Below are 23,685 nucleotides of genomic sequence, written 5' to 3' on the forward strand. Positions count from 1 at the left end.
TGGATTGTAGAATGTGGAGTTAGTCTGGGGAGCCTTTTTAGAAGAATGGATTGTGAAGGGAGATTTCGAGTCATTGTTCTTTCTCAGTTTGTTAGTTTTAGGACTAAAGCACTTTGAAGGGACCGAGTTTCCTAAGCCTCTAATCAGCAAGTACCTTCTAACTTGCAAGACTGCCCACCAACTGACAGTGAGAATCAAGAACCGCAGCATGAACAGAGCTCCTGACAACATCTTCAAAGTAAGTGTTTCCTGCAAGTTCTACCTGGGGACTTGTTAGGGCTTTGGCTGGTGGCTCAGGCTGTGAAAGAACTCACAACTAAAAGAAGAGATAGATGCAGAGAAGAAATTTATCTTACAAGGGAGGAAAGGGCCAGGTATTGCTAGTCAGTACAAGACAGGTAACAAAAAGTGGCTTCCACTTTTAAAGAGTGATTGGCCCTAGCTGGTTTGGCTCAGTGGATAGAGCATTGGCCTGCAGACTGAAGGGTCCCGGGTTTGATTCCATTCAAGGGCACATGCCCTGGTTGTGGGCTCAATCCCCAGTGTGGGGCATGCAGGAAGCAGCCGATCAATGATTCTCTGTCATCATTGATGTTTCTCTTTCTCTCTCTCTCTCTCCCTCTCCCTTCTCTGAAATCAATAAAAATATATATTAAAAAAATAATGAAGTTAAAAATAAAGAGTGATTGGTTGCTATTGCTAGGTGACAGAGAAGAGAGGGGGATTGTGTTGAAGTTGAGCAGATACCGGAGGGGTTGTCTTAAAAAGTTACATTTTGTTTGCCTTCCAGAAGACAGTCCAACAGATGTCCTAAGGAGCTGTCTTATCAGCATTTTTCCCAAGCCTCAGAACAAAAGTTAGGAAGAATTCAAAAGAGGCTTGTTTGATGGGGAAGAAGGAAGGGAACTTTTTACTAACTAGAGAGACTCCTTGGTGCAAATTATCCCTGAGCTGTGAAAACAACATGGAGGAGGGGATGCAAGAATGTAGCCTTGAAAGTAGCTTAGCTTGTCTTGCAGTTTGAACAGAGGAGCCAACAATCTTGGGTTGTTGTTGTGTTTTTTTTTTGTTTCGTTTTTTAATATATATATTTTTATTTCAGAGAGGAAGGGAGAGGGAGAGAGAGATAGAAACATCAATAATGAAAGAGAATCATTGATCAGCTGCCTCCTGCACGCTCTACTGGGGATCGAGCGAGCCCACAACTCAGGCATGTGCCCTTGACCGGTATCAAACCTGGGACCCTTCAGTCTGCAGGCTGACGCTCTAGCCACTAAGCCAAATCAGCTAGAACTATCTTGGGATTTATTTACAACGTGCTTCTCATAAATTGTGGAAGGCCACAGCAAAGGAAAAGAGAGGCCTTTTTCTATCCTTACGGGACCTCTTATGAGCAACCATTCTTTTTTCCTTCTTAGTTTTGATGAAGAGAGGGATCTGTTATCTATAGCAAATTCCTTACACTTGTGTACTAGATTAATTGCCTGCGCTCTGATGCTTTTCCACTCTACACGGGTTGCTCTCTCAACTTGCTGCTGTAGCATCAACTTAGGCTCTTTCTTTACCATTTTGCTGGTGATTGATTGGTTGCCTCTTACTTATGTTGGATCCTCTTATTTCCTGCTTTACTTTCATGTTTTAGTGGAGCACATCCTAGTAGTATTCTGAGGAAGAGTTTTTGAGAATCAGATTTTTAAGTTTATATATATTGAGGTTTGTGGATTATATCAATGTCAATTTCCTATTCAATGTACTAGATACCTGGTTTATATATGTTACAATGTAACCATATTTTACCATTGGGTGAAACTAGGTAAAGGGTACATATAAGACCTTTCTGTACTATTTGTGTAATTTCTTGTGAATCTATAATTATTCAAAATAAAACATTTAAAAATATGTTTCTATTCTCTCCTCCTTCAGTGGACCAGAATTCTAAGTTGGAAATTATTTTTACCAGAAATTGTTAAGGGCTTTGCTCCATTTTCTTCTGGTTTCCAGTGCTGGTGATTTAGAAATTTGATGCTGTTTTGACTCTTGAATCTTTGTGTGATACCAGTTTTAGCTCTCTCTATGGCAGCATGTAAGATATTTCCTCTTCTTTACTGTTTTGAAATTTCATAATAATATTCCTTAGTTTGGGTCTAGTTTCATTAATCACATGAGGCGCTTGGTAAAACGTAGTTTGGAAACTCGTGTGTTTCAGTATTGGGAAATTTCCATGAATTGTATATGGATGGTGTCCTCCCTTCATTGGATCTGTTCTCCTCAATGTCCAGTAAGTCAGATGGTAGGCCTCTCAGGCTGGTCCTCGCATCTTGTCTTTTATCTTTTCCACATTACTTTGTCTTTATGTTGTACTTTCTGGGAATACTCACTTTTTCTTCTAACCCTTATGCCAAGTTGAGTTCTTTATTTCGTCTAACATTTTAAATTTCCAATAGCCTTTTTGGTTCATTAAATACTTTAAAATAGTGAATGGCAGAGGGACAGTGGGCAAGCAGGAGAGGAAGAAGGCTGGAATTTCTGTATTTGTTAAGCATAGTGCCCAGCCCTCAGTTATGCCCAGTGCCTTGGTCCAGAGATCATCGTTTCCAGAAATCCTCCTGCCAGGGCAGGGGGAGGCTTTCACCTGACTCCACACAGTGGGAAAGGGGATGGGGGTTTGACTGCCTCTTCAACAGATTTAATCTGTCCTCTTCATCTTTACCTAATTTTAGTTGTAGCTTTTCCTCCAATTCAAGAAGTAGGTGGTGTCAGCCTTTTGCTAGACTCTGACATCAGTTTTCTTGGCTGTGAACTTTCCTCCACATGGGATTTGGTTTTCTTCATTTTCCTATGTCTTAGTTTGGAAACTCATGTGTTTCAGTATTCATCCATCTGCTTTTTTTGTTGTTTTTAATCCTCACCTGAGTATATTTTTCCCATTGATTTTCATTTGAGAGTGGAAGGGAAGGAGAGAGACAGAAAGAGAGAAACATGGATGTGAACAAGACACTTTGGTTGGTTGCTTCCCATATAGTCCCCAGGCCAGGAATTGAGCCTGTAACTGAGGTATGTGCCCTTGACCGGAATCAAACCCGAGACCCTTCAGTCTGGGGGCTGACACTCTGTCCACTGTGCCAAACCGACCAGGGCTCCATCTGCTTTTTAGCCTTGAAAATTTTGCTGTTGTTATCATTTTCTCTCATTCTCTCTCTCCTTGTAGGCTTTTACCTGTAAGAAATTCCTTTCTGTTATTTTCATGGGGTTTCAAAAGGGAACAAAGACAAATGGATGGTTTAAACTGTTTTAACTGTAGGTTTCTCCTTAACTCTTTAACCCTTGAATGTGTGGATATTATCCCGCAAAGATCGTGAATTATCTCCCAGTTGGCTATCCAGTAGATACTTTTCTCTTCTTATCCTCTTAAACTTCATAGTGTTGTTCACTCATTCCTTCTTTAAACTCCCTATTCTCTTATGTTCCGTGGTACCAGGACTCTTACCTCAGGCTGCTCCTTCAGGAACTCTTCTCCTGCTCGATCCTTAAATGTTAGTGTTCCACGGTAAATTGGATTAATGGTCTCATGATTTTGGGTATTATCTCTCTCCATGATTTTCAAATTTGTGTCTTTGGTCCAGTTCTCTCCTGAGCTCTGACTTAGTGTAGCCAACTGTTTATTTATTTATTTTATTTATTTATTTATTTATTTTTTTAAATATATTTTTTATTGATATTTTACAGAGAGGAAGGAAGAGGGATAGAGAGCTAGAAACATCGATGAGAGAGAAACATCGATCAGCTGCCTCCTGCACACCCCCCACTGGGGATGTGCCCACAACCAGGGTACATGCCCTCAACCGGAATCGAACCTGGGACCCTTCAGTCCACAGGCCGACGCTCTATCCACTGAGCCAAACCGGTTTCGGCATGTAGCCAACTGTTTAAAGGAATTCTTAACTTGGTTGTCTCACTCCTCACTGACTCCCCAAATAGAACTTATGTCTCTCCCTCTGTACCCTCCAGTTGTGCCACTGTCACCACCAATAACAGCAAACTTTCCTCCCCACCTTACCCCTTCTGTGGTCTGTGTCTTTGTGTATGACATTAATGTCTCAGTCCATAAACCTGGGAAGTGTTCTCAATTCTTCCTGCTTGATCACTACCATGTCTACCAGTCATCATATCCTCAGTTTTCTTTATTTCCTACTCGGTTGCCCACTGCCTTTGTTCAGGACTTTGTTACACTTAGATTAATGCAGTAGTTTTCTCTTTGTGGTTTCTTAAACATGTTCATGATTTGAACATGAAGTATACTCTGCCCTCCCCTGCCTCATGTAGCAAACTCTGTTCCATTAAGATTCATCTATACCAGTTGCACCTGCTCCAGAAACATATTGTTCAAGTGTGAAGTTATGTGTCATTTTTTGTATACATCTTTGTACTTTTTTACACAGAATGTCATTATTGGTCTACTTGACTGTTTCTCCCACTAATCTGTAAGCTCCTTGAGAGCAGGAATTGCTTCTCTTATTTTGTATGCTCAGTTTATAGCACAGTGCCGGCACATAGAAGGCATTCTCCAAATGTGAATGAATGGGTGCTTATTGTCATTGTAAGTTCAATTTCCATCTTCATTTACGCTTAAAACCTAACTGTCTCAGTCTCTCTGTTCTTTTCCTTCCCTTCTAATGTTCTTTCACCATTATTTGCTTTTAAAAAAGAAGTTTCCGTGTGTCCAGGATGAGGGTTAAGGCAGCTGTTGTACAGGAGCAAATTTTAAATAAGATTTCTCTGACCATCTGCTTCCTTTTCTCAGTGACCTAAACTTTTCCCTTCCTGGTGACCTGAATAGAGATTATCAGTTAAAAGGCATTGAATAATTGTAAAATCATTACTAATTAGAGATAAGTTTAATTTTAAATGCAGAAGCATTCAGCACATGCTGTTTATATACATGTATATATGGATGTGTACCTGTGTGTGTATGTGTGTTTGTGTCAGTCAAACCACTGCCCACCCCACTCCTTACCCAGACAGAGAGCAATGTTTCTGAAAGAAATGTAACTCATGCTTCATTCCTTCATACTCAGTTTTATAAGAAGACCAAACAGCTGCCCATCTTCGGGAAATGCTGTGAAGAGATCCAGCCACATCAGTGGAAGCCACCTGTAGAGAGGGAAGAACACCGGCTTCCATTCTGGTTAAAGGTAAGCCCTCCTCTTCAAAGACCAGAGGCAGAAGGTCACTAAAAACCTGGCAGAAACATCAGTTCCACTTTACACCTCTGATGCTTTAGTTGTAGAACTAGGATTTAAGAAATCATCCTTCTCTCCTTCTCCCCTCCCCCGAGGTGGGTAAAATGATAGTTTCCTATAGGAAATTCAGAGAAGAGTTTCTAGAGTATGCAGTAGGAATGTAGTCTTTGTAGAAATTTGATACTGTGCAGAAAAATCCTTCTTGAAAAGATTACCTTGAGACTGTCCTGACAAAGTTCCTAAAATCTAGAAAACCCTATTTTATTTTTTACCAAATTCTGACGTATGCTAGATCAGAGTGTTTTTGTTCCCAATAGGCCAGTCTGCCATCCATCCAGGAGGAAATGCAGCACGTAGCTGATGGTGCCAGAGAGGCAGGAAATGTGACTGGCACCACTGAGATCAAGCCGGAACCAGATGTAGGAAAAACCAGCTTGGAGTTGGGAAGTGAGACTCGGTACCCACTGCTATTGCCTAAGGGTGTAGTCCTGAAACTGAAGCCAGTTGCCAACTGTTTTTCCAGGAAGGGCTGGAGACAGAAGCGGTCATCAACCCTGAAGCCCCTCCTTATTAGACCCAGCCCCTCTCTCCAGCCTACCTCCAGTTCTGGGAAAATACCACCTAGGTCAACTCAGTCAGAAGCCCCTCCAAGCAAAATGGTGGTCCGGATTCCTCAAACGATCCAGCCAGCCACTGTCTTACAGACAGTGCCAGCTGTCCCTCAACTGAGGGTCACTGGGGGTGATAGTTTTGAGTCCTCAACAGTATTGCCTACTATAACCCCTGAGTCCAGGACCAGCTTCCCTCTGTCCGAGCCCCAGACCCTGTTCTCCCCTGCTCCTGTGCCCAAGATAATGCTGCCCTCACTTGCCCCTTCTAAGTTCCGAAAGCCATATGTGAAACGGAGAGGCCCAAAGAAAAAGGGGACCAAGGCCTCGCTCTGTCTGAAGTCTGTCCCCCTCATCAACTCTGCACCTGTTATCTTCACTGTTCCTGCCACCACTGTGAAGGTTGTGAGCCTTGGCAGTGGCTGCAACATGATTCAGCCTGTCAATGCAACTGTGGCCCAGAGTTCTCAGACCCTTCCCATCACCACACTCTTAGTTAACCCTACTTCCTTCCCATGTCCATTGAACCAGCCCCTTGTAGCCTCCTCCATCCCACCCTTAATTGTTTCTGGCAACTCTATGAATCTTCCTGTACAGTCCACCTCTGAAGAGAAGGCCCAAGTGAATATGGATGTTGGTTGTCCTTTGGATGAAGGGAAAAATGCCTTTCCAGGCCTGGTACCCAAATTAGAACCCCAGGACCTATCTCCTCTCTGTGCCTCTGTCTTCCCCAAAAAGGAGCACAGCCCAGGACCTCTACCATCAGACGGAGTGTGCCAGGAAGAATTGTCGGAGAACAGTGCCTACATCTGGACTGTTGTGAAAACAGAGGAGGGGAGGCAAGTTGTGGAGCCACTGCCTCAGGGCTTCCAAGAATCTCTAAGCTCTCCTCCTGAAAATGTAGAGAAAATTGTCAAGATGGAACCTAAAGATCCTGGGGAGGAAGTCCCCCGGGCATCCCCGAAGCACACCATTTATGATGAAGTCAAAGAAGAATACTCTGTGGAATTGGATACTGGCTTCCCAAGTGAGGAGTCAGGTGGTGCAAGAGAAGCAAAGAAACAGACAGTCTTACAAAAGGAGGAGGAGAGGAATCAACTAGCTAAAACCCCATCAGCTTCTCAAGAGCCTCCTGATGGAGGAAACGCAGGAAATGTGAGCAAAGAATCACCAAAGAATGCTTCATCCTCCATTGACCCTGAAATGGTGCTTAGCAACCTCCCTGGGAAACCTGAAGACTTATTCAGCATTGATGGTCAGTTAGCAGGGACCCCAGTGAGGCCAGAAACTGGAGGAGAGAAGGATGGGCCAGAGGAAGAGGAAGAAGAGGACTTCGATGACCTTACCCAAGATGAGGAAGATGAGATGTCCTCAGCTTCTGAGGAATCTGTGCTCTCTGTCCCAGAACTCCAGGTGAGAGTTGGGAAATATTCTCAAATATTTTGTGGACTCAGTAATATCAATAGGTCACCTTGGTTGCTGCACTATAGATATTCCTAAAATCACTTTTATTTGACTTTCGAAATAAAATTTTTGGGTTGCAGTGAGAGGAGAGGGAAAGGGTGAAATTTGACTCATTATATTTGACTTAAACACATTTAAATGTTTCATTGAATCACCTAAGCACAATTTAAATGCCTAAAAAATGGATCATAAGTGTGGACTGTGGCAAAGGAAAACTACCTTCAGGGTAGAGGGGACCTTTCCAAACAGACCCCCTCCCCACTCCTACTGTCAGGCAGCAATCCCAGCCACACCTATGACTCCATAACTCAGAGAACCAGGCTCTGATAATTGTGGTAACCCCCACAGGTCCCCCCCGCTGCTATTTGTGCCTGCGGTGCGCACGCGCGCACACACACACACACACACACACACACACACACACACACACACTCACACTAATTGATTAACCTCAGTTCCTCGAAAAACTGCAGTCGGCACTTGGTGAGCCATTACCAGCCCTTATGAACACTCTTTGGGGGGTGAGGGTTGCAGGAAACAATGGAGAAACTGACTTGGCTCGCATCTGAAAGGCGCATGAGTCAGGAAGGTGAGTCTGAGGAAGAGAACTCTCAGGAAGAGAACTCTGAGCCTGAAGAAGAGGAGGAAGAAGAAGCAGAAGCAGAAGGAATGGAAAGCCTACAGAAAGAGGATGGAATGACAGATGAAGCCATTGGAGACCCTGCTGAGAAACCTCCTACTACCTTTGCCTCACCCCAAACTGCTCCAGAAGAGACCAGCAGGACCCCACCAGGTGAGTTTGGCAAGCCTGTATGAGAGGCAGGTCTCAGTTGGCCTCATTGTGTAAAGACGTGTGCAGAGTGGCTAGCTTGTAAACCAGATGGCAAGTTTTCAGAAAAACTGGATCACTCCTGCCACTTCCCTTCCCTCAAACAGAGGTTTAACTTGGTGCCTTTATAGATGAGATGCTCAGAAACTTAAAATTTTATTCTCATCAGCTGTTAGATTTGTATCAGATTTATCTAAATTTTATACTGTTTTTTTTTTTTTAATGTGTTTTTATTGATTTTTAGAGAGGAAAGGAGAGGGAGAGAGAGAGAGAAACATCGATAAGAGAGACACATCGATGGGCTGCCTCCTGCCCACACCCTACTGGGGATCAAGTATGTGCCCTGACTGGGAATTGAACCCAGGATCTCTTGGGAGGATGCTCAGTCTATTGAGTCACACCAGCCAGGCTATACTGGTTCTTCATTCATCTATCATGTATGAGGCTAAAAGCTATGTTTATTTCAGAAAGCACTGCTTATTCCTCACCAAGACCTAGTCCCTTGAGAGCTCGACATAGGCCATACTCACTCTTAAGACTGCTGATTCTGCATAGCGCTGACCTGACAGAGACAGATATGCCTCTTATTTCATTTTCCCAGCAGCTTTTCTCTTGATATGTTCCATACCATTAAAAGGGTTTGCATGGGTGGGTGCATGTGGTGGGATGGGAAGAGTAGGGGTTGCAGGGATGAAGAAACATTCTTTTTCTCATGTACTCTAAGGCGAGAGCATCAAAGCTTCTGGAAAGGGACGCAGCAGTCATCGAGCTCGGAATAAGAGGGGCAGTCGGGCCCGAGCCAGCAAGGACACCTCCAAACTGCTGTTGCTGTATGATGAAAACATTCTCGAGCGGGATCCACTCAGAGAGCAGAAGGATTTGGCCTTTGCTCAGGCTTATCTGACTAGGGTAAGCAAATGCTACATCCTGTACTGCCATTCCCTCTGAATGAGGCTACTCCTTTAAGGAAGGTGTTTTTAAAATGAAGTTTGCTTTTCAGGCTCCTCTGCCTTTTCTCTCCTGGAATTACCTAAAGATCTGTGGGAGAACCATAAGGAGATAGAATTCAGTTTTAAGCAGGTTTATTATTAGTACCTTAGCATCGTCCCTCTCTTGCCTAGAAATTGGGGAAAGATGGACACCACCATCATCACTAAGAGGTTGTGACTTCACTGGGTAGGCTAAAATAGGACCCTTACTGAGCCCTTGGCTTGTGAAGATAGACCTTTGGTACACTGCCAGAGAGTGGATCTCAGGCACCCGATCTTCAGAGAGATGAACCAACCTGCTCCTTGAAGTTGTCCTGGCTAGTTGTATCATTCTTTTGCTAACCACCTGGTTCCTTTATTTCCCCCCCCCCCCCCCCACCCGCCAAGCAAAGTGGAGTACTAGCAGTGATAGTCATGACTTTTTCTTGTCTCCTAATATTTACTAACAATCCTAATTTTGTATTAGTTACCCTTAGATGATACCATGCTGAAATATATGGATGGAATACTTACCTATTTCAATATGGAGCTGAAATCAGGAAGGAGAGGCTAGGACTGTGAGCTAGAAAAGAAGCTTACCTCATTTTATGGGGAAAATGGCTTTTCAGTTGCCCACTAGCAGAAAAGGAGCTGTATGTATGTACCTTGCTCATTGTCTTCCATTAATGGTCGGATCTTAGTACCTGTTAGAGGAAGGACAATTCTTTTTTTTTATATATTTTATTAATATATAAAATATATTAATTTTTATAGGGAGAGGAAGGGAGAGGGATAGAGAGTTAGAAACATCGATGAGAGAGAAACATCGATCAGCTGCCTCCTGCACACCTCCTACTGGGGATGTGCCCACAAGCAAGGTACATGCCCTTGACCGGAATCGAACCTGGGACCCTTCAGTCCACAGGCTGATGCTCTATCCACTGAGCCAAACTGGCTAGGGTGGAAGGACAATTCTTAGAGCTCTCTAACAATAACTCCTCATCCTTTCTTGGTATTGCTGTTTTTTGCTGCAATGCAAAGAAAGGGTACTGATGATTGATAGTCTTCCTGTACAGGTACGAGAAGCCCTGCAACATATCCCTGGCAGGTATGAGGACTTCCTTCAGGTTATCTATGAATTTGAGTCAAGTACTCAGAGGCAGACAGCTGTGGATCTCTACAAAAGCCTGAAAATTCTTCTCCAAGACTGGCCTCAGCTGTTGAAGGACTTTGCTGCTTTCCTGTTGCCCGAGCAAGCTCTGGCCTGTGGATTAGTGAGTAGATGGGCAAAGACCGCACAATGGGATTCCTGGGTCAGAGCGAGATTGGATTTGAATAGAGTTGATTAACACTGTTCCAGTCTCCCAACTACTTCCAGTCAGATATCCTTCTCCTAGCACAAGGTGGTAAGAGCCTCCTTTTCAAAGGATCATCTTCCCAATTCCATTCTCCCAATTACGTTACATGAGGAATAGGAGGGTTTTACCTTCAGTTGCCAGTAAAGACCTTAGCTAAATCATATGCCTATTGCTCCTCATTGTTGTAAAACAGGCATTCATTGAACAAATATTTAATGTGTCAGGCAAAGTCCTAGGTACTATGACTATAGTAATTATAAAAAAATCCTTGCCCTATGGAGTTTACATTCTCATTGGGAAAGTCAGATGATAAACGGTGTTAGGTAAAGTGCTGAGGTCTGAGAAAACCTTAGGGTATTTGTGGACTCCAAAGAAATAACCCTGAGTACTAGCTGTGAACGACATGAGTTTATAAGGACTTGACATGTGCTCTGGCTTCCACCTGAGATGGTTTCCATCTAGTCCCATCTGGCTTGCTGATAGGCCACACTGGGGGCAGCCAGCTGGTACTATTGTCTAACCACCACCCAGACTTTCTCAGCACACGGTTTTATAATAGAGTACAGAAAATAAAGCAAAATGGGGCATACGGGGGAAGGGGATCATGCCCGAGAGCAAGCTGTGTGAGGTCAAAACACTAGCTGTTTGCAATCCGGGCTCACATCTAGAAGCAGTTTCTCTTTGGCCTTTCTTAGTCTGAATTGCTGGCCAGGCTCTGAAGGTCTCACAGTCTACCTACAGATGACCTTCTGTATATTCCCACAGGGTGGGAAGGGGAGTTGGAGCATGGGAAAGGGCCCATATTCCCATTTACCATACAAACAGTAAAATTCATTATTGTAAATATATATACAGAGTATGGCAAATGTAGGTTTATAGTTGTATGTGAAACACAGTTTATTGTACTATTTGTTAATTATTGTATTATTTTCCATATGAACAACTACAAAACCTACTTTTGTCCTGCCTTGTATATTATAAAAACTATAAAATAGATATAAATAGTATATAGTATATAATGATTTATAGTAATAATGCTCTATAGAAAAATAAAGTAGAAAAGGGGAATAGAGAGTAGTAGGTAAAATGGGTGAGGGGTAGGTGCTGCAATTTTATACATGGAGGGTTGGGAGGGCCACTGTGATAAGGTGACATTTGAAATGTTGGAGAATAAGTATCTAAACATGGTAGTTCTCATTTTTTTGTCATGACTGGTAGACAGGAATAAAGGATATAATGAGAATTTTCATGCCAATCTTCTCTTTCTGTATTAATATGAGAATCAAATGAGTGCATATGTGAAAATTCTTTGTAAACTGTGAATGCTGCATCAGTTTGAGTGTCTGATTTCACAATGCATGAAACAGTAAACAACTTGAGATATGTACATCTCTTGAATCTTTCATTCACATCATAGTTATCTTGGATCAGTAGACCCCAGTAACCCAAGGTGGATAGATGCTAGAGGTCGTTAAAAAGATCACACAGTTGTAAACTGGAGCCTTTCATCCCCTATTCCCCCAACCCATTTTTTCTTGGTTCTTACGCTTAGAACCCTTACATCCTGCTCTACCTGTATAGGTGACTCCTCTTTTGCTCTCTCTTCACTCTGGTAGTTTGAGGAGCAGCAGGCTTTTGAGAAGAGTCGCAAGTTTCTCCGGCAGCTTGAAATTTGCTTTGCGGAGAACCCCTCACATCACCAGAAGATTATCAAGGTCCTCCAAAGTTGTGCAGACTGCCTGCCCCAGGAGATTACTGAGGTATTTTTTCCTGTCCTTCCTTTCCATTTTCATCTAGGCCTTAGACCCTTCCCTTCTCCCTTTCCCTAACTTAGCCTATATCCTCTTGCTTCTGGGGTACCATGCACTTCTAGAAGAGATGAAGAAGGCAAGGACCTTTTAAGGCTTGTCTATAGCATAATACATGGGAATAGGGGTTGATTGCTACCTGAAACCAGATCCTGACTGACGTTCAAGGAAGGAGGTGATGATGGGGTCCAGAAGAGGCTTATTGCTCTACTTGGGTTAATGCCTGACCTGGAGATCAGTAGGGCAGGATAGAGGGTGTTGTTATTAGGAATCAAACCTATTGTAAGTACTCCTCCTGTGTAGGCAAGCAAGGAGGGAGAGGAAATTTAAAAACTTTTATCTATCAAAGAGAGGCTTCTGTGTGTCTCCCAGTTGATTAGAAAAATAGAACTTGGAAGTATATGGGACTGGTTTGGAATATGGCCTAGAGAGGATCTGGGGATTTCATCTTTCCATCTACAACTCTTCCTAGCTCAAGACACAGATGTGGCATCTCCTCAAGGGCCATGACCACCTGCAGGATGAGTTCTCCATCTTCTTTGACCATCTGCGCCCAGCAGCTAGCCGGATGGGTGACTTTGAAGAGATCAATTGGACTGAAGAGAAGGAATATGAGGTAAAAGCCCTGAGGCTGCACTAGGGCTGTGAAGGGAGGGATAATCTGCCCATAGTCTATGTTGAGTGGTACCAACTTCTCCCCAGTTTGATGGCTTTGAAGAAGTGGCACTGCCTGATGTGGAAGAGGAAGAGGAACCTCCCAAGATACCCACAGCCCCAAAGAACAAAAGAAGAAAGGAGATTGGGGTACAAAATCATGATAAGGTACACCAAGTTGTTGGAGATTGTCCATTTTTCATTGATCAAGACTTGAGTTTCTGCCTAAATGTTTCTCTGGCAAAGCCTCTGGGATCTGAGGCTGCTATGGACATGCAGAGCTCTTGGGAAGAACAATGCAATTGCTGAAGAGGCCCCACTCTGGAGCTCTTCATTAGAAGGATCTGTTTCCCATTTTCTTTTTTTTTCCTTTTTTTTTTTTTTTTTAGAGATTCTTCTTTTTTATTTATTTTATTATTATTATTATTTTTAAATATATTTTATTGAATTTTTACAGAGAGGAAGGAAGAGAGATAGATAGTCAGAAACATCGATGAGAGAGAAACATCGATCAGCTGCCTCCTGCACACCTCCTACTGGGGATGTGCCCGCAACCAAGTTACATGCCCTTGACCGGAATCGAACCCGGGACCTTTCAGTCCGCAGGCTGACGCTCTATCCCCTGAGCCAAACCGGTTTCGGCTGTTTCCCATTTTCTTTCTAATTCAGAGCTATTTCTCTTGCCCTTGGGTCTTAACTTTTTCTTTTCTGCTTATGTGAAAAAATAGAACTAAGATTGCCCATTTTAATAATGATAATGGCTAGTCCTTAGGTGTTACAAAATATGTATCTCTTGGAAATATTGTCAATGGATTAGTCACTCATTCAATTCTCACAATAATCCTATGACAGATTATTTGCATTTTACAGAAGAGGAAACTGAAGTGCAGAGAGAGGCCATTTCCAGGGTCTCATATTTAATAAGTGGCAATGCTAGGATATGAACCCAGGTAATTCAGCTCCAGAGTCTGCTCATACTGCTCTCTAATGCTCTTCAAGAAGTAGTCTTTTTATTATTTTAAAAATACGTTTTTATTGATTTCTTTATTATTTTTTTTAGAGAAAGAGGAAGGGAGAGGGACAAAGAGTTAGAAATGTTGATTGGCTGCCACCTGCACACCCCCTACTGGGGATTGAGCCCACAACCCGGCATGTACCCTGACCAGGAATTGAACCAGTGACCTCTTGGTTCATGGGTTGAGGGTGAACCCCTGAGCAACACCAGCTGGGCAAGAAGTAGTCTTTTTTATTTATTTTTTATCCTCACCCCAGGATATTTTTCCATTGATTTTTTAGAGAGAATGGAAGGGAGGGGGAGAGACAGAGAGAAACATTGATGTGAGATAGACACATCGATTGGTTGCCTCCCGCACGTGCATGACCAGGGTCAGGAATCAAGCCTGCAACTGAAGTATGTTCTCTTCACTGGGATCGAACCCAGGGCCCTTCAGTCTGCAGGCCGAAGCTCTATCCACTGTGCCTAACCGACTAGGTCAAGAAGTAGTCTTTTTAATTCATGTCCCTTTACTCCAGGTCCTTTACTATTTCTTAGGGAAGAATTTCTTAGTAGCTGAATGACCTTGGGCAATTTATTTAATATCTCTTTCAGTTTTTTCATCATCAATGGGAATAAATATGGTACTTGTGTCTTGGGTTTATTAAATAGAGAGTATCATTGAGTGAGCCTTCCATATGTACAAAGCCTCTCAAGGTGATTGGGATGGGAGAGCTCAAAGCACAGGGAGACAAAGACAGATGAGTCAGTAGATCATACCTTATGTTGGAGCTCTCCAGTGTCTTTGCCTTAGATTATATTTGACTTAAATATTTCTTGAAACATCTAGGCAACTGGGATATATTAGTTTTGGGGTCATTTAAAAATTGTTTTAGGGATTCATAATAAGCTTTAAATGAGTTTAGACATTGATTTCCTCAGGCAATATAAAGATGGTATAATAAAAGAAAGGGTGGAATTGGCAGGGCCAGAGCAAGCTGATATTTCTCTCTTGCTACCAAAATACTTGGCAGCTAACCAAGCCCAGATATCTCCTAGGAGACTGAGTGGCCAGATGGCGCTAAGGACTGTGCCTGCGCATGCCATGAAGGAGGTCCTGATTCCAAACTGAAGAAGAGCAAAAGGAGAAATTGCAGCCACTGCAGCAGCAAGGTGAGGGCAGGGGCTGTACCAAGAGGTATCCGAGCTGCCTACCTAAGTCAACCTCCAGGTTGCCTTACTGTTGGGGAATTGTTTGCTACCACAAATGTGAACCTTGTATGCACACATAGATTACAAATAGAATATTTTAAAAATACATTGTGGGTTTTGCTTTTTTAAAAATATTTTTTTATTGATTTCAGAGAGGAAGGGAGAGGAAGAGAGAGAAACATCAATGATGAGAGAGAATCAGTGATCGGCTACCTCCTGCATGACCCCTACTGGGGATTGAGCCCAAAACCTGGGCATGTGCCCTGACCAAGAACCGAACTGTGACCTCCTGGTTCCTAGGTCAAAGCTCAACCACGGAGTCATACCACGGTCTGGCAGATTTGACTTTTTAAAGAGAATCCTGTGGATAAAGTTTTTGGAATTGGAAAAAAAAAACCATTAGTTCAAATAGTTCCTTCTTAGATTTTATTTTTTAATGAAATAAGCCTGTGTCAGGAAAACAGACCTAAAGGTAATGCTGGTTCTCTAGGTAGAGTAGGGTTGGTTGGCAGCAAACAGTCCTTAGGTAGAGGAGTTGTTGAATCCAGTACTGTATTCTGGGCATTTAAAATCCTTGATGCAGGCATGCATCTTGATTGACTTGCTGAGCATCGCAACAGGGCTTCTTCCTTTGGTTGGCCCCCTAAGACAAAGGAGGTCAGGAGACCCTTGACCCACAAGGCCATCCCTGCAGGTCTATGACAGCAAATCCTACAAGAGCAAGGAGCCCCATGAGTTGGTGGGTGGCAGCCCCCACCGAGAGGCCAGTCCTATGCCTGGTGCTAAGGAAGCTGGGCAGGGCAAGGATGTGATGGAGGAGGAAGCCCCAGAGGAACGAGAAACCATTGAGGCAACCCAGAGCAGGACTGGCAGGAGTACCCGAAAGGGAGAGATGCCTATTTCAGGTGAGTGATCTGGCTGCCAATCCAGCCTTTCTCCATTTATTTCTGTCTTATTCTCACACTAAGTAAAAAATGTATTTGAACCTGGGTAAATCTTTTTAGGGACTGTTACTAATAAACCAGTAGAAATCCCCTTTCCTGTTCAGCCTTAATTTTCTCTCCTGTGGCCTTAATACTCTTGCAGAACTAAGATTGCTACAAAATCAACACGATTCAGCCTCTTCTTGTATTCCCATTTCTGAATCCCTTCTCTTTATCTCCAGGTCCTCTGTGATCCACATTCTAAAGACTCCAGCATTATCAGCTTTGGCAGGCATATTTTGTTTTGTTATTTATTGATGTCTCAAGAGAGTTACATTGTTTTATTGTTCCAGTTATTTATGCATTCATTGGTTGCTTCTTGTATGTGCCCTGATGGGGCTTAAACCCATAGCCTTGGTGTACTGGGACGATGCTCTAACCAACTGAGCTATTAGGCTAGGAGGGCAAATATATATATTTTTAAATATGTTTTTGTTACTGATCAGTGAGAGAGAGCAATCAATCAGCTGTCTCCTGCATGCCTCCTACTGGGGATCAAGCCCACTTCCTGGGCATGTGCCCCAACTGGGAATTGAACCGTGACCTCTCCATGCATGGGGTGACACTCAACCAACTGAACCACGTGACTTTAGCCCTGACCCCTACCTCACTCTTATGGATTAGAATTTTGTCACAATTGCTTACCAGAGTGACCCTGTGGTAATTTGAAGTCAGTCCTTAGTTGCATCTCAACCCTGTCCACACTGTTAGATCTTTATTTTCCTCCTAAGCAGGATTGGCAGTGGGGAGCACTTTGCTGTCCCCTCAAGAAGTGATTCTTACAGAACAGCAGCTCCTCCTGGATGGCCCACCACCCAGCTCACCAGAGACTCCTCAGCTTCCCTCCAAAACTGGAGTTGTTCTAGACAACACTAGGACCAACCAGGTCAAACCGGAGGTTTCCTGCTGCACAGAGGCATTCCCCAGGCTTCAGAATGAGGGGGAGGGCCATCAGGCAGCAGGTGACTCAGAGTCTTACACGCCGATCTGCAATGCTTCAGAAACTCAATGTTCTGGAACTCTTGAACCCCCTGCTTCTTTCCTGAGTCCTGTTTCCTCAAGGACCAGAGACTTAGGGAGAAGACAGGTGTCTGGGGAACCAGATACTCAAGAGAGCTGGCTACCCTCAAGCAGAACTGGTGTGGAGACATCAGATAAGAAGTCCTCAGTCCATGAATCTTCATCAGGAGTTGACACCTCAGAGACTTCTCCCAAAACCCCTAAAGGAGGTTTGGCTAAAGACAGTGGAATACAGGTCAAGGGTCCAGAAGGAGAGCAGCAGCCAAAGGCCACAGAAGTCACCGTATGTGCAAACAACAGCAAGGTCAGCTCCACCGGGGAAAAGGTGGTCCTGTGGACAAGGTAGGTAGGGATGGATGTGTACTTATAAAGCACATGGACCACATCCATGATACTAATTTAGGACTAATCACAACGTATGGGTTACAGGGAAGCTGACCGTGTGATTCTCACCATGTGCCAGGAACAAGGAGCACAGCCCCAGACTTTTCGAATCATCTCCCAGCAGCTAGGAAATAAGACTCCTACTGAGGTAAGGGGGGGCGAGGGGAGGAGCCCTCTACAGTTTCAAATCCAGGAGAGGCAGGAATAGGACAGGTTGGCCAACTAAGAAAATTGTAAAGGTCTGCTGAGGAAGGGCCTGGCTTCTCAGGGTAATTGGTAGTGGTTCTAGAAGAGAAAGGGCATTGGATTTTGAGGCGGAAGCCCCAGAGATTCTATTGTAGTTTTAGTTTTAGGAGTGTGACTTTGGGCAAAATATTTAGCCACTTAACCTGAATTTCCTTATCTTTAAGGAGGACATAGCCCTCACAACCTTGCTGTGTGGGACAAATAAAGATTGTTTAACTTGGGACAGGGAACACCGACCTTCACCTCTCCTCCTAGGTTTCCCACCGTTTTCGAGAACTCATGCAGCTCTTCCACACCGCCTGCGAGGCCAGCTCGGAGGATGAAGACGATGCAACCAGCACCAGCAATGCAGACCAGCTCTCTGACCACGGGGATCTTCTGTCTGAGGAGGAGCTGGATGAGTGAGACTCAGGAAGCATGTGGGAGTCATGTGCATAGGATCAAAACCACAGGCACCCTGATGAGGGAAAGAGTGGTTGTACCTTGCTTGAATGCCCTTTGAGCTCAGTATAGAGTTGAAAGAGCAGGGGCCAAGGACAAGGACAAAGCTAGGTTGAGGGTTTTCATGGCTCTGCCATTCTCTGCCTCACTCAATGTCTGTTACGAAGTCTTTAGAATTACTTTGTAAATAGGGTTGAGGGAGAGTGGGGCTCAGCTCCTTTACTACCCTTTTTGAAATTTGTCCTGATGGTACACATTTATTGTGATGTAAGGCACTGATTCTAAATGTAGTAAGTGCATATGTTGGTGTATCCAGTCCCAAGACATAGCTCCTGCATCCAGCACTTTTTATTGTAAACTAGTTCTTTCCTTTTCTTGGAACTTTAGTCCATAAGGCTGTCACCATGCTGGTAGCACTGGGCCAGACTGCGTAGCTCCTGCAGCAGCTCCCCTAGGTCATCCAGTTCCACTCCAGCATCCATGAAGCTGGCCCAGCGCCGCAGGTTGAGTTTGGTGAGTTCCTTGGCCAAGTCTCCCAGGGTCCGGTTCAAGGATGAAGAAGAGCAGAGGGCCCCCAGCACTGGGATGCTCTCTCCTGCCACAGAGGGAGAGAAAAGAGAGACCTGTAGTCGGATTGTTCTTCCACCCTGAGACTCTGTCGAATAGATAGGGATGTCTGGGTCTTTAGTTGACTTGATTATAAAGTAAACTCAATAAATTTTGTGTACTGTCCCCTTAGTATACCAGTACTCCAGAGTAAGAAAAGTCTTCAGGAACCATTGAATGAATAAAGAAATGTTTGACTGTGACTTTAAAGTATCTTTATCCAGAAAGTGATAGAGTAAACCACTCCCATGTTTGAAATCTTGGTTTTCTTCATCTCCTACATACCTGCCCCTGTTGGGGGGTTATCCAGAACCAAGCCCTGCTGGCTGAGGCTTGAGGAGAAGAGGCAGGGATAAGGAGGAACCACCTTGCAGGGAGTCAGCAGCAGATGAGAAGAACTGGGGACAAGAGAATAGCAGCTGAGTGAGAAAGGGTCAAGGGAGGTCAGATCTAGGAGGAGAGCAGGAGCAAGCATTTTACTAACCTCCTGGCTCTAGGCTGCTGCTGCTGTAAATATTGGGCCAAGACTTCTTCCCCAGTGGTACAAGCATGGAGTAGGGAAGGCAGAGGTGTACCTGGGGTGAGCTGACTGCCAGAACAAAGACAAAATCACCTTTACTATGGGGGTGCTCAGTTCTTTTCTTTTCTAAAGTGGGACAGGGGGAAGAAGGGAAGGTCAATACCATGAGGATGTCCAGAGGTATTAGAGAAAAAAGAACACGAAACAGAAGTCTGACAAGGGAGGACCACCAGTCCTCACCTGGTGTGGCATGCTTTGTCTAGACCCCTCAGCACCACTGATTGGGCAAAGCAGTGTGTTCCAGAAGGGTCCCCACATGCAGACAGTGGAGTCCAAGGGGTGGCCCCTCCGAGCTGCATCAGGGTATCAGGAAGGGACTGGCTTGGACCCAAAGGGAAGGGGATGGATGCTCCTGCTGTCACCACCTTAAAGGTAAGGACAAAATCAAGTTACAGGGCCTTTTCTCAGTTGTAGCCTAACCCCTCACAAAGCTTCATACCTTTTTCCCAGAGAAGTTCAGCATATCAGCTAGATGAACCATGGAAACTGGTGAGGAATACAGGCGATAAGGAACAGTGATTGTGTCCAGGGCTGTAGCCAGGATGGCACTGCAGTGGAAGGGCAGAGTTGCCTATAAAGAGGATACCAAAAAGAGCACTTAAGTCTTTCAGCTCTGGAAAGAGCATGTGGAGGCAGGATAGCATGGGCAGGGAGATCTGGGGGCTTTGAGACAAATCGGTGTGATCAGCCTAAGGCTGGATAAACAGGACTGTGATCTAAGGCCACATCATAGCTGAGTTCAAGCTGAGGCTTCAAGAACAGGCTAACTTGGTGAATGGGACAGAGTCCCTGTTTCTAGCAGAACAAGAGCATCGAGCCTTACATCGTAACGCAGGTGAGGGAAGTTGATGGGTGGCTCAGGTCTCAGCCCCAGGCTCCCACCCAAGGATAAGGGGCAGACTAGAGAGCTGTGAGCAGACAGGTGCACCAGACCAAAAGCTGTGTTTAACAGACGATAGATGTTTTTCTGGGGCTCCTGCTAAAAGAAAGAGTAGTTTGTTCTAAGCAACTTTCTCACTGGGCTATCATTCCCTCATTTCTCCCTCCATACTCTTGAGTTTTTTCTTCCAAGTTCGACTCACCCCAAGAGTGTAGGGACCTGGGAGCAGGCCCCAGGTTATTATCCCTCGCCCTGAATACTCATCATGTAGCAACTCTGCAGCCTTAGCACCTACACCAGAGAAGCCATCATGCAGGTCACACAGGATCTGGAAGCCCTAGAGAGAGGTGAATGATGAGAGAGTAGAATGAGCCTTGGTGGGTGTGGCTCGGTTGAGCACAGTCCCAGGCACCAAAAGGTTGCTGGTTCTCGGTAGATTGTGCAGGAAGCAGCCAATTGATGTGGCACTCTCACATTAATGTATGTTTCTCTCTCTCTCTCTCTCTCTCTCTCCCCCTCTCCCCTTTGTCTCTCCAAAACTCAATTTAAAAATCTTAAAAAAAGTACGATGAGAAGAGTTTACCCCAGTGTCCACTATGCCCCACAGCTACCTGTAGGTAATCACATTCCTCCACGTAGAAGTGCAGCCTGTCCTCCAGCTCTTCTAGGTACCTGGGTTCCTTCAGGATACTCTCCCCTTGGCCAAAAGCCTCCAGGCGACCTGCTTCACTATCATGCATAAACACAATCCAGGACTTATAGGGTCCTGCTCCCCCCCCCCGCCCCCCCTCGCAAGATATCCCATCCAACATTGGTAGGAACCCAGTTTCTTGCCTCACAGCCTCTGGGGCACCCCATACCCATCATGGTTGTACTTCTGAATCATACAGATGCTCCGGGGATGGAGATGCACTCTGAGGAAGTCTGACCAGACTCTGATGCTGCCCTCTGTGGGGATAAGTGGCTCTGGAGTTGCAGCAGTGGTGAGTGGTGTGGGACCTAAAGGAAAATTAGAGGAAATTCATCTTCATGTTCCTGCTCTGCCCACTTCCCATCCTGCAGTACTTCTCACCTTTGCCATTGGAAATGGATTTGACCCTCCAGATACCATCACTATTCAGCACTCCCTGGGAGGGATGAGAAAAATCAGTATTCAGTTCCAAGCAGTCTAAAGACAAAAAAGTTTATCCTCCCTGATTTTGCTGGCCACACCCTACAGCTTCCTTTCTGTTTATGTAATCACAGTCCTTTTTATTTATTTTTAAAATATATTTTTATTGATTTCAGAGAGGAAGGGATAGAGAGATAGAACATCACTGATGAGAATCATCGATAGGTTGCCTCCTGCACTTCCCCTGCACTGGGGATCATGCCTGCAACCTGGGCATGTGCCCTGACCGGGAATTGAACAGTGGCCTTCTGTTTCATAGGTTGATGCTCAACCATTGAGCCACACTGTCTGGGCTCTAGTCAGTCCTTTAGGAAGAAAAGTGCTTCTTCCAAAAATACTATTTAAGGCATTTAAGATTATTGAAATCCTCTATTTCTCTGACCCAGTGGAGGCACTGTGGTTGTAGCACTCAGTGTGCAAGTTCAGAGCAGTCTGTCTGTCCCTCCCTCCCCAGAGCACACCCCTCAAATCTTTTTTCCCATGGTCCTTTCCTAAACCTTTCTTTTGTCTCTGTAACTTGTTTCCTTAGCCACTTGTTTCTTCTATGGCTCACTTTTACTACCTCTGTAACTTTCTAATAAACTTTCTCTTATAATTTGAAAAAGAAGTTCAGGGCTGAGACCCTCACCTCTACACTCAGGAGATCCTGGAGATAAGGATTCTTGGGATGGAGTTCTTCTTTGTGTGTGGTGAGCTTCCCCTGCCTTAAAGAAATTGGAGACTGATCATAGCCAGTTTGCCTTTGTTTTCCAGCATTTTGTGCACATCTCCCACTCTTCTCCAAACGACAAATACCATGCTATTGCAGTGTCTAGCTGTTTGTCCCTGTAGAGTCCACTTTCTTGTTTTAGGGAGCTCAGACTACCTGCACAAAAATAACAGGAAATGTGAAATCAAAGCCTAGTCCCTCCCAGGCTTCAGGTAATCTTCCTCTGATCACCTGGAAACCTGCTGTCACCATCCCTCCAGCACTTAGCACTTCCAAGCTTTCTTGAATATACATAAGTTGGAAAAAAAACATTGCCTAGGAGAATCTAGATTTCATCCTTTCCTTCGCTGTGAGGCCTGAAGCAAAGACTACCCAGCGGTCTTAGAGGAAGGCCATGTCACTGTCTCCAGAGACAAGCAGCCCATTCCAGAGATGGCTCTTGAACGGAATCAAGTTTTGCCTTCTTGCGTCCCTCAGGTATTTGTATATTGTGGTTAGCTCTCCCTAGGCAACTCATCTGCCCTTCAGCTTAGTGTGGTCAGAGGCTCCTGAAACGGATGCTCGAGACTCCGATGCGAAGGAGAAAATGGGCATTGGCCGACCCCGGCCACGGCCTCACCCTTTAGATCCATGAGGATGAGTCTTGGCGTGTACGTGTCTTGGCCGTGCAGCGTTCGGCCGGTCCGGTACAGGACATCGGGGCACAGCTCCCCTGGCGGCTCCTTGGTATCAGTCTGTTCGTGAAGCGCAGCATCCTGAGGAGGCAGGAAAGGGACCGGACTAAGGGGTGGCAAGATGGGCAAGCCGGAGGTAAGGGCTGGAGATCCCGAAAGGCTCCGCTTGGGGCAACTGCCAAGAGACCTCACCTGCTGGTTCCACCAGTGCGCTCCCACGAAACCCGCAAAATGTCCCAACTGCAACGTGAGCACCTCCCGGGCACCGCCCGCCATACCGCGCGACTCCACTAAGTCGCAAAACCGGCGCTTGCCCACTCGCTGCTCTCAGCCGATTGGCTCGGCAGGCTTGTAGGCGGGGCCTCATCCTCTGAGTCCTATTGGTCCACAAATACGTCTTTTCCCAGAGGATAAACAATTCATTGGGCTTTAGAGACACCGTTCATCATTCCCGCCTCTTCCTATCGTGGACTAGTCCTACTTCCTTGTGGTTGCCAAGGGGTGGGGCCCACGCCGGAAGTTGTAGGCGCCTGAGCCGACGCCCTTGGTGGCGCGTTCTTAGTGCTGCTGTCTTTGTTGCTCAGGTGGGGACTGTCGGTGTTCACCCTTCTTCTTGCTGCTCTTGCAGCGTTTGTCTCCTCGGGATATTTCTGCTTCAGGCAAAATTAAAAGCTTGTTGGAAAAGTTCCTCCCCTAAAGCTTTCCACGCATCCCTTTCTTCCGCTCAAAATCACAGCCTTCCTGATTTCTAACCCTGTGAACTATTTTTATCTGTCTGTCTTTCTATCCAGCATATTATGTAAATAAATGGGAGCACATTCTTTTTTTTCTTCTTCTGGAGCACATATTCTTTTGC

At 44.9% G+C, this 23,685-nt stretch overlaps 2 protein-coding genes across 7 annotated transcripts in view; one reads left to right on the plus strand and one right to left on the minus strand.

Annotated features, from left to right (window-relative positions):
- Positions 1–19,018, plus strand: part of LOC308237916 (GON-4-like protein) — a 56,227-nt gene extending 37,209 nt beyond the window's left edge. For 2 of the 3 annotated variants that reach the window (XM_080649283.1, XM_080649282.1), the window contains exons 19-32: positions 88–238; positions 5,076–5,192; positions 5,558–7,261; positions 7,847–8,105; positions 8,866–9,050; positions 10,186–10,383; positions 12,084–12,227; positions 12,748–12,891; positions 12,978–13,097; positions 14,983–15,096; positions 15,830–16,040; positions 16,853–17,480; positions 17,568–17,670; positions 18,024–19,018. In XM_080649283.1, coding sequence (XP_080505409.1) covers positions 88–238; positions 5,076–5,192; positions 5,558–7,261; positions 7,847–8,105; positions 8,866–9,050; positions 10,186–10,383; positions 12,084–12,227; positions 12,748–12,891; positions 12,978–13,097; positions 14,983–15,096; positions 15,830–16,040; positions 16,853–17,480; positions 17,568–17,670; positions 18,024–18,173 — 4,228 coding nt within the window. In that variant the 3' untranslated portion in view covers positions 18,174–19,018. The remainder of the gene's footprint in view (positions 1–87; positions 239–5,075; positions 5,193–5,557; positions 7,262–7,846; positions 8,106–8,865; positions 9,051–10,185; positions 10,384–12,083; positions 12,228–12,747; positions 12,892–12,977; positions 13,098–14,982; positions 15,097–15,829; positions 16,041–16,852; positions 17,481–17,567; positions 17,671–18,023) is intronic. The other variant, XR_013959498.1, reaches the window with a different exon arrangement.
- On the minus strand, positions 18,541–23,168 carry MSTO1 (misato mitochondrial distribution and morphology regulator 1; the record flags this gene model as incomplete). Of its 4 annotated transcripts, none has more annotated exons than XM_080649286.1 (14): positions 18,541–18,804; positions 19,101–19,213; positions 19,300–19,404; positions 19,576–19,760; positions 19,835–19,966; positions 20,219–20,371; positions 20,478–20,612; positions 20,887–21,004; positions 21,136–21,274; positions 21,348–21,402; positions 22,075–22,150; positions 22,242–22,311; positions 22,775–22,910; positions 23,022–23,168. In XM_080649286.1, the coding sequence occupies 14 exons, from the start codon at positions 23,103–23,105 to the stop codon at positions 18,593–18,595; spliced, it is 1,713 nt and encodes a 570-aa protein (XP_080505412.1). The 4 variants fall into 4 exon arrangements, with proteins under 4 accessions (XP_080505412.1, XP_080505411.1, XP_080505410.1 ...); XM_080649285.1 differs by having other exon boundaries at positions 20,219–20,374; positions 23,022–23,143; XM_080649287.1 differs by having other exon boundaries at positions 18,666–18,832; positions 23,022–23,143.
- Positions 23,169–23,685: the final 517 nt, after the last annotated feature.

Source organism: Plecotus auritus (genome assembly GCF_963455305.1).
Source record: "Plecotus auritus genome assembly, chromosome: 12".
NCBI classification, from domain to species: domain Eukaryota; kingdom Metazoa; phylum Chordata; class Mammalia; order Chiroptera; family Vespertilionidae; genus Plecotus; species Plecotus auritus.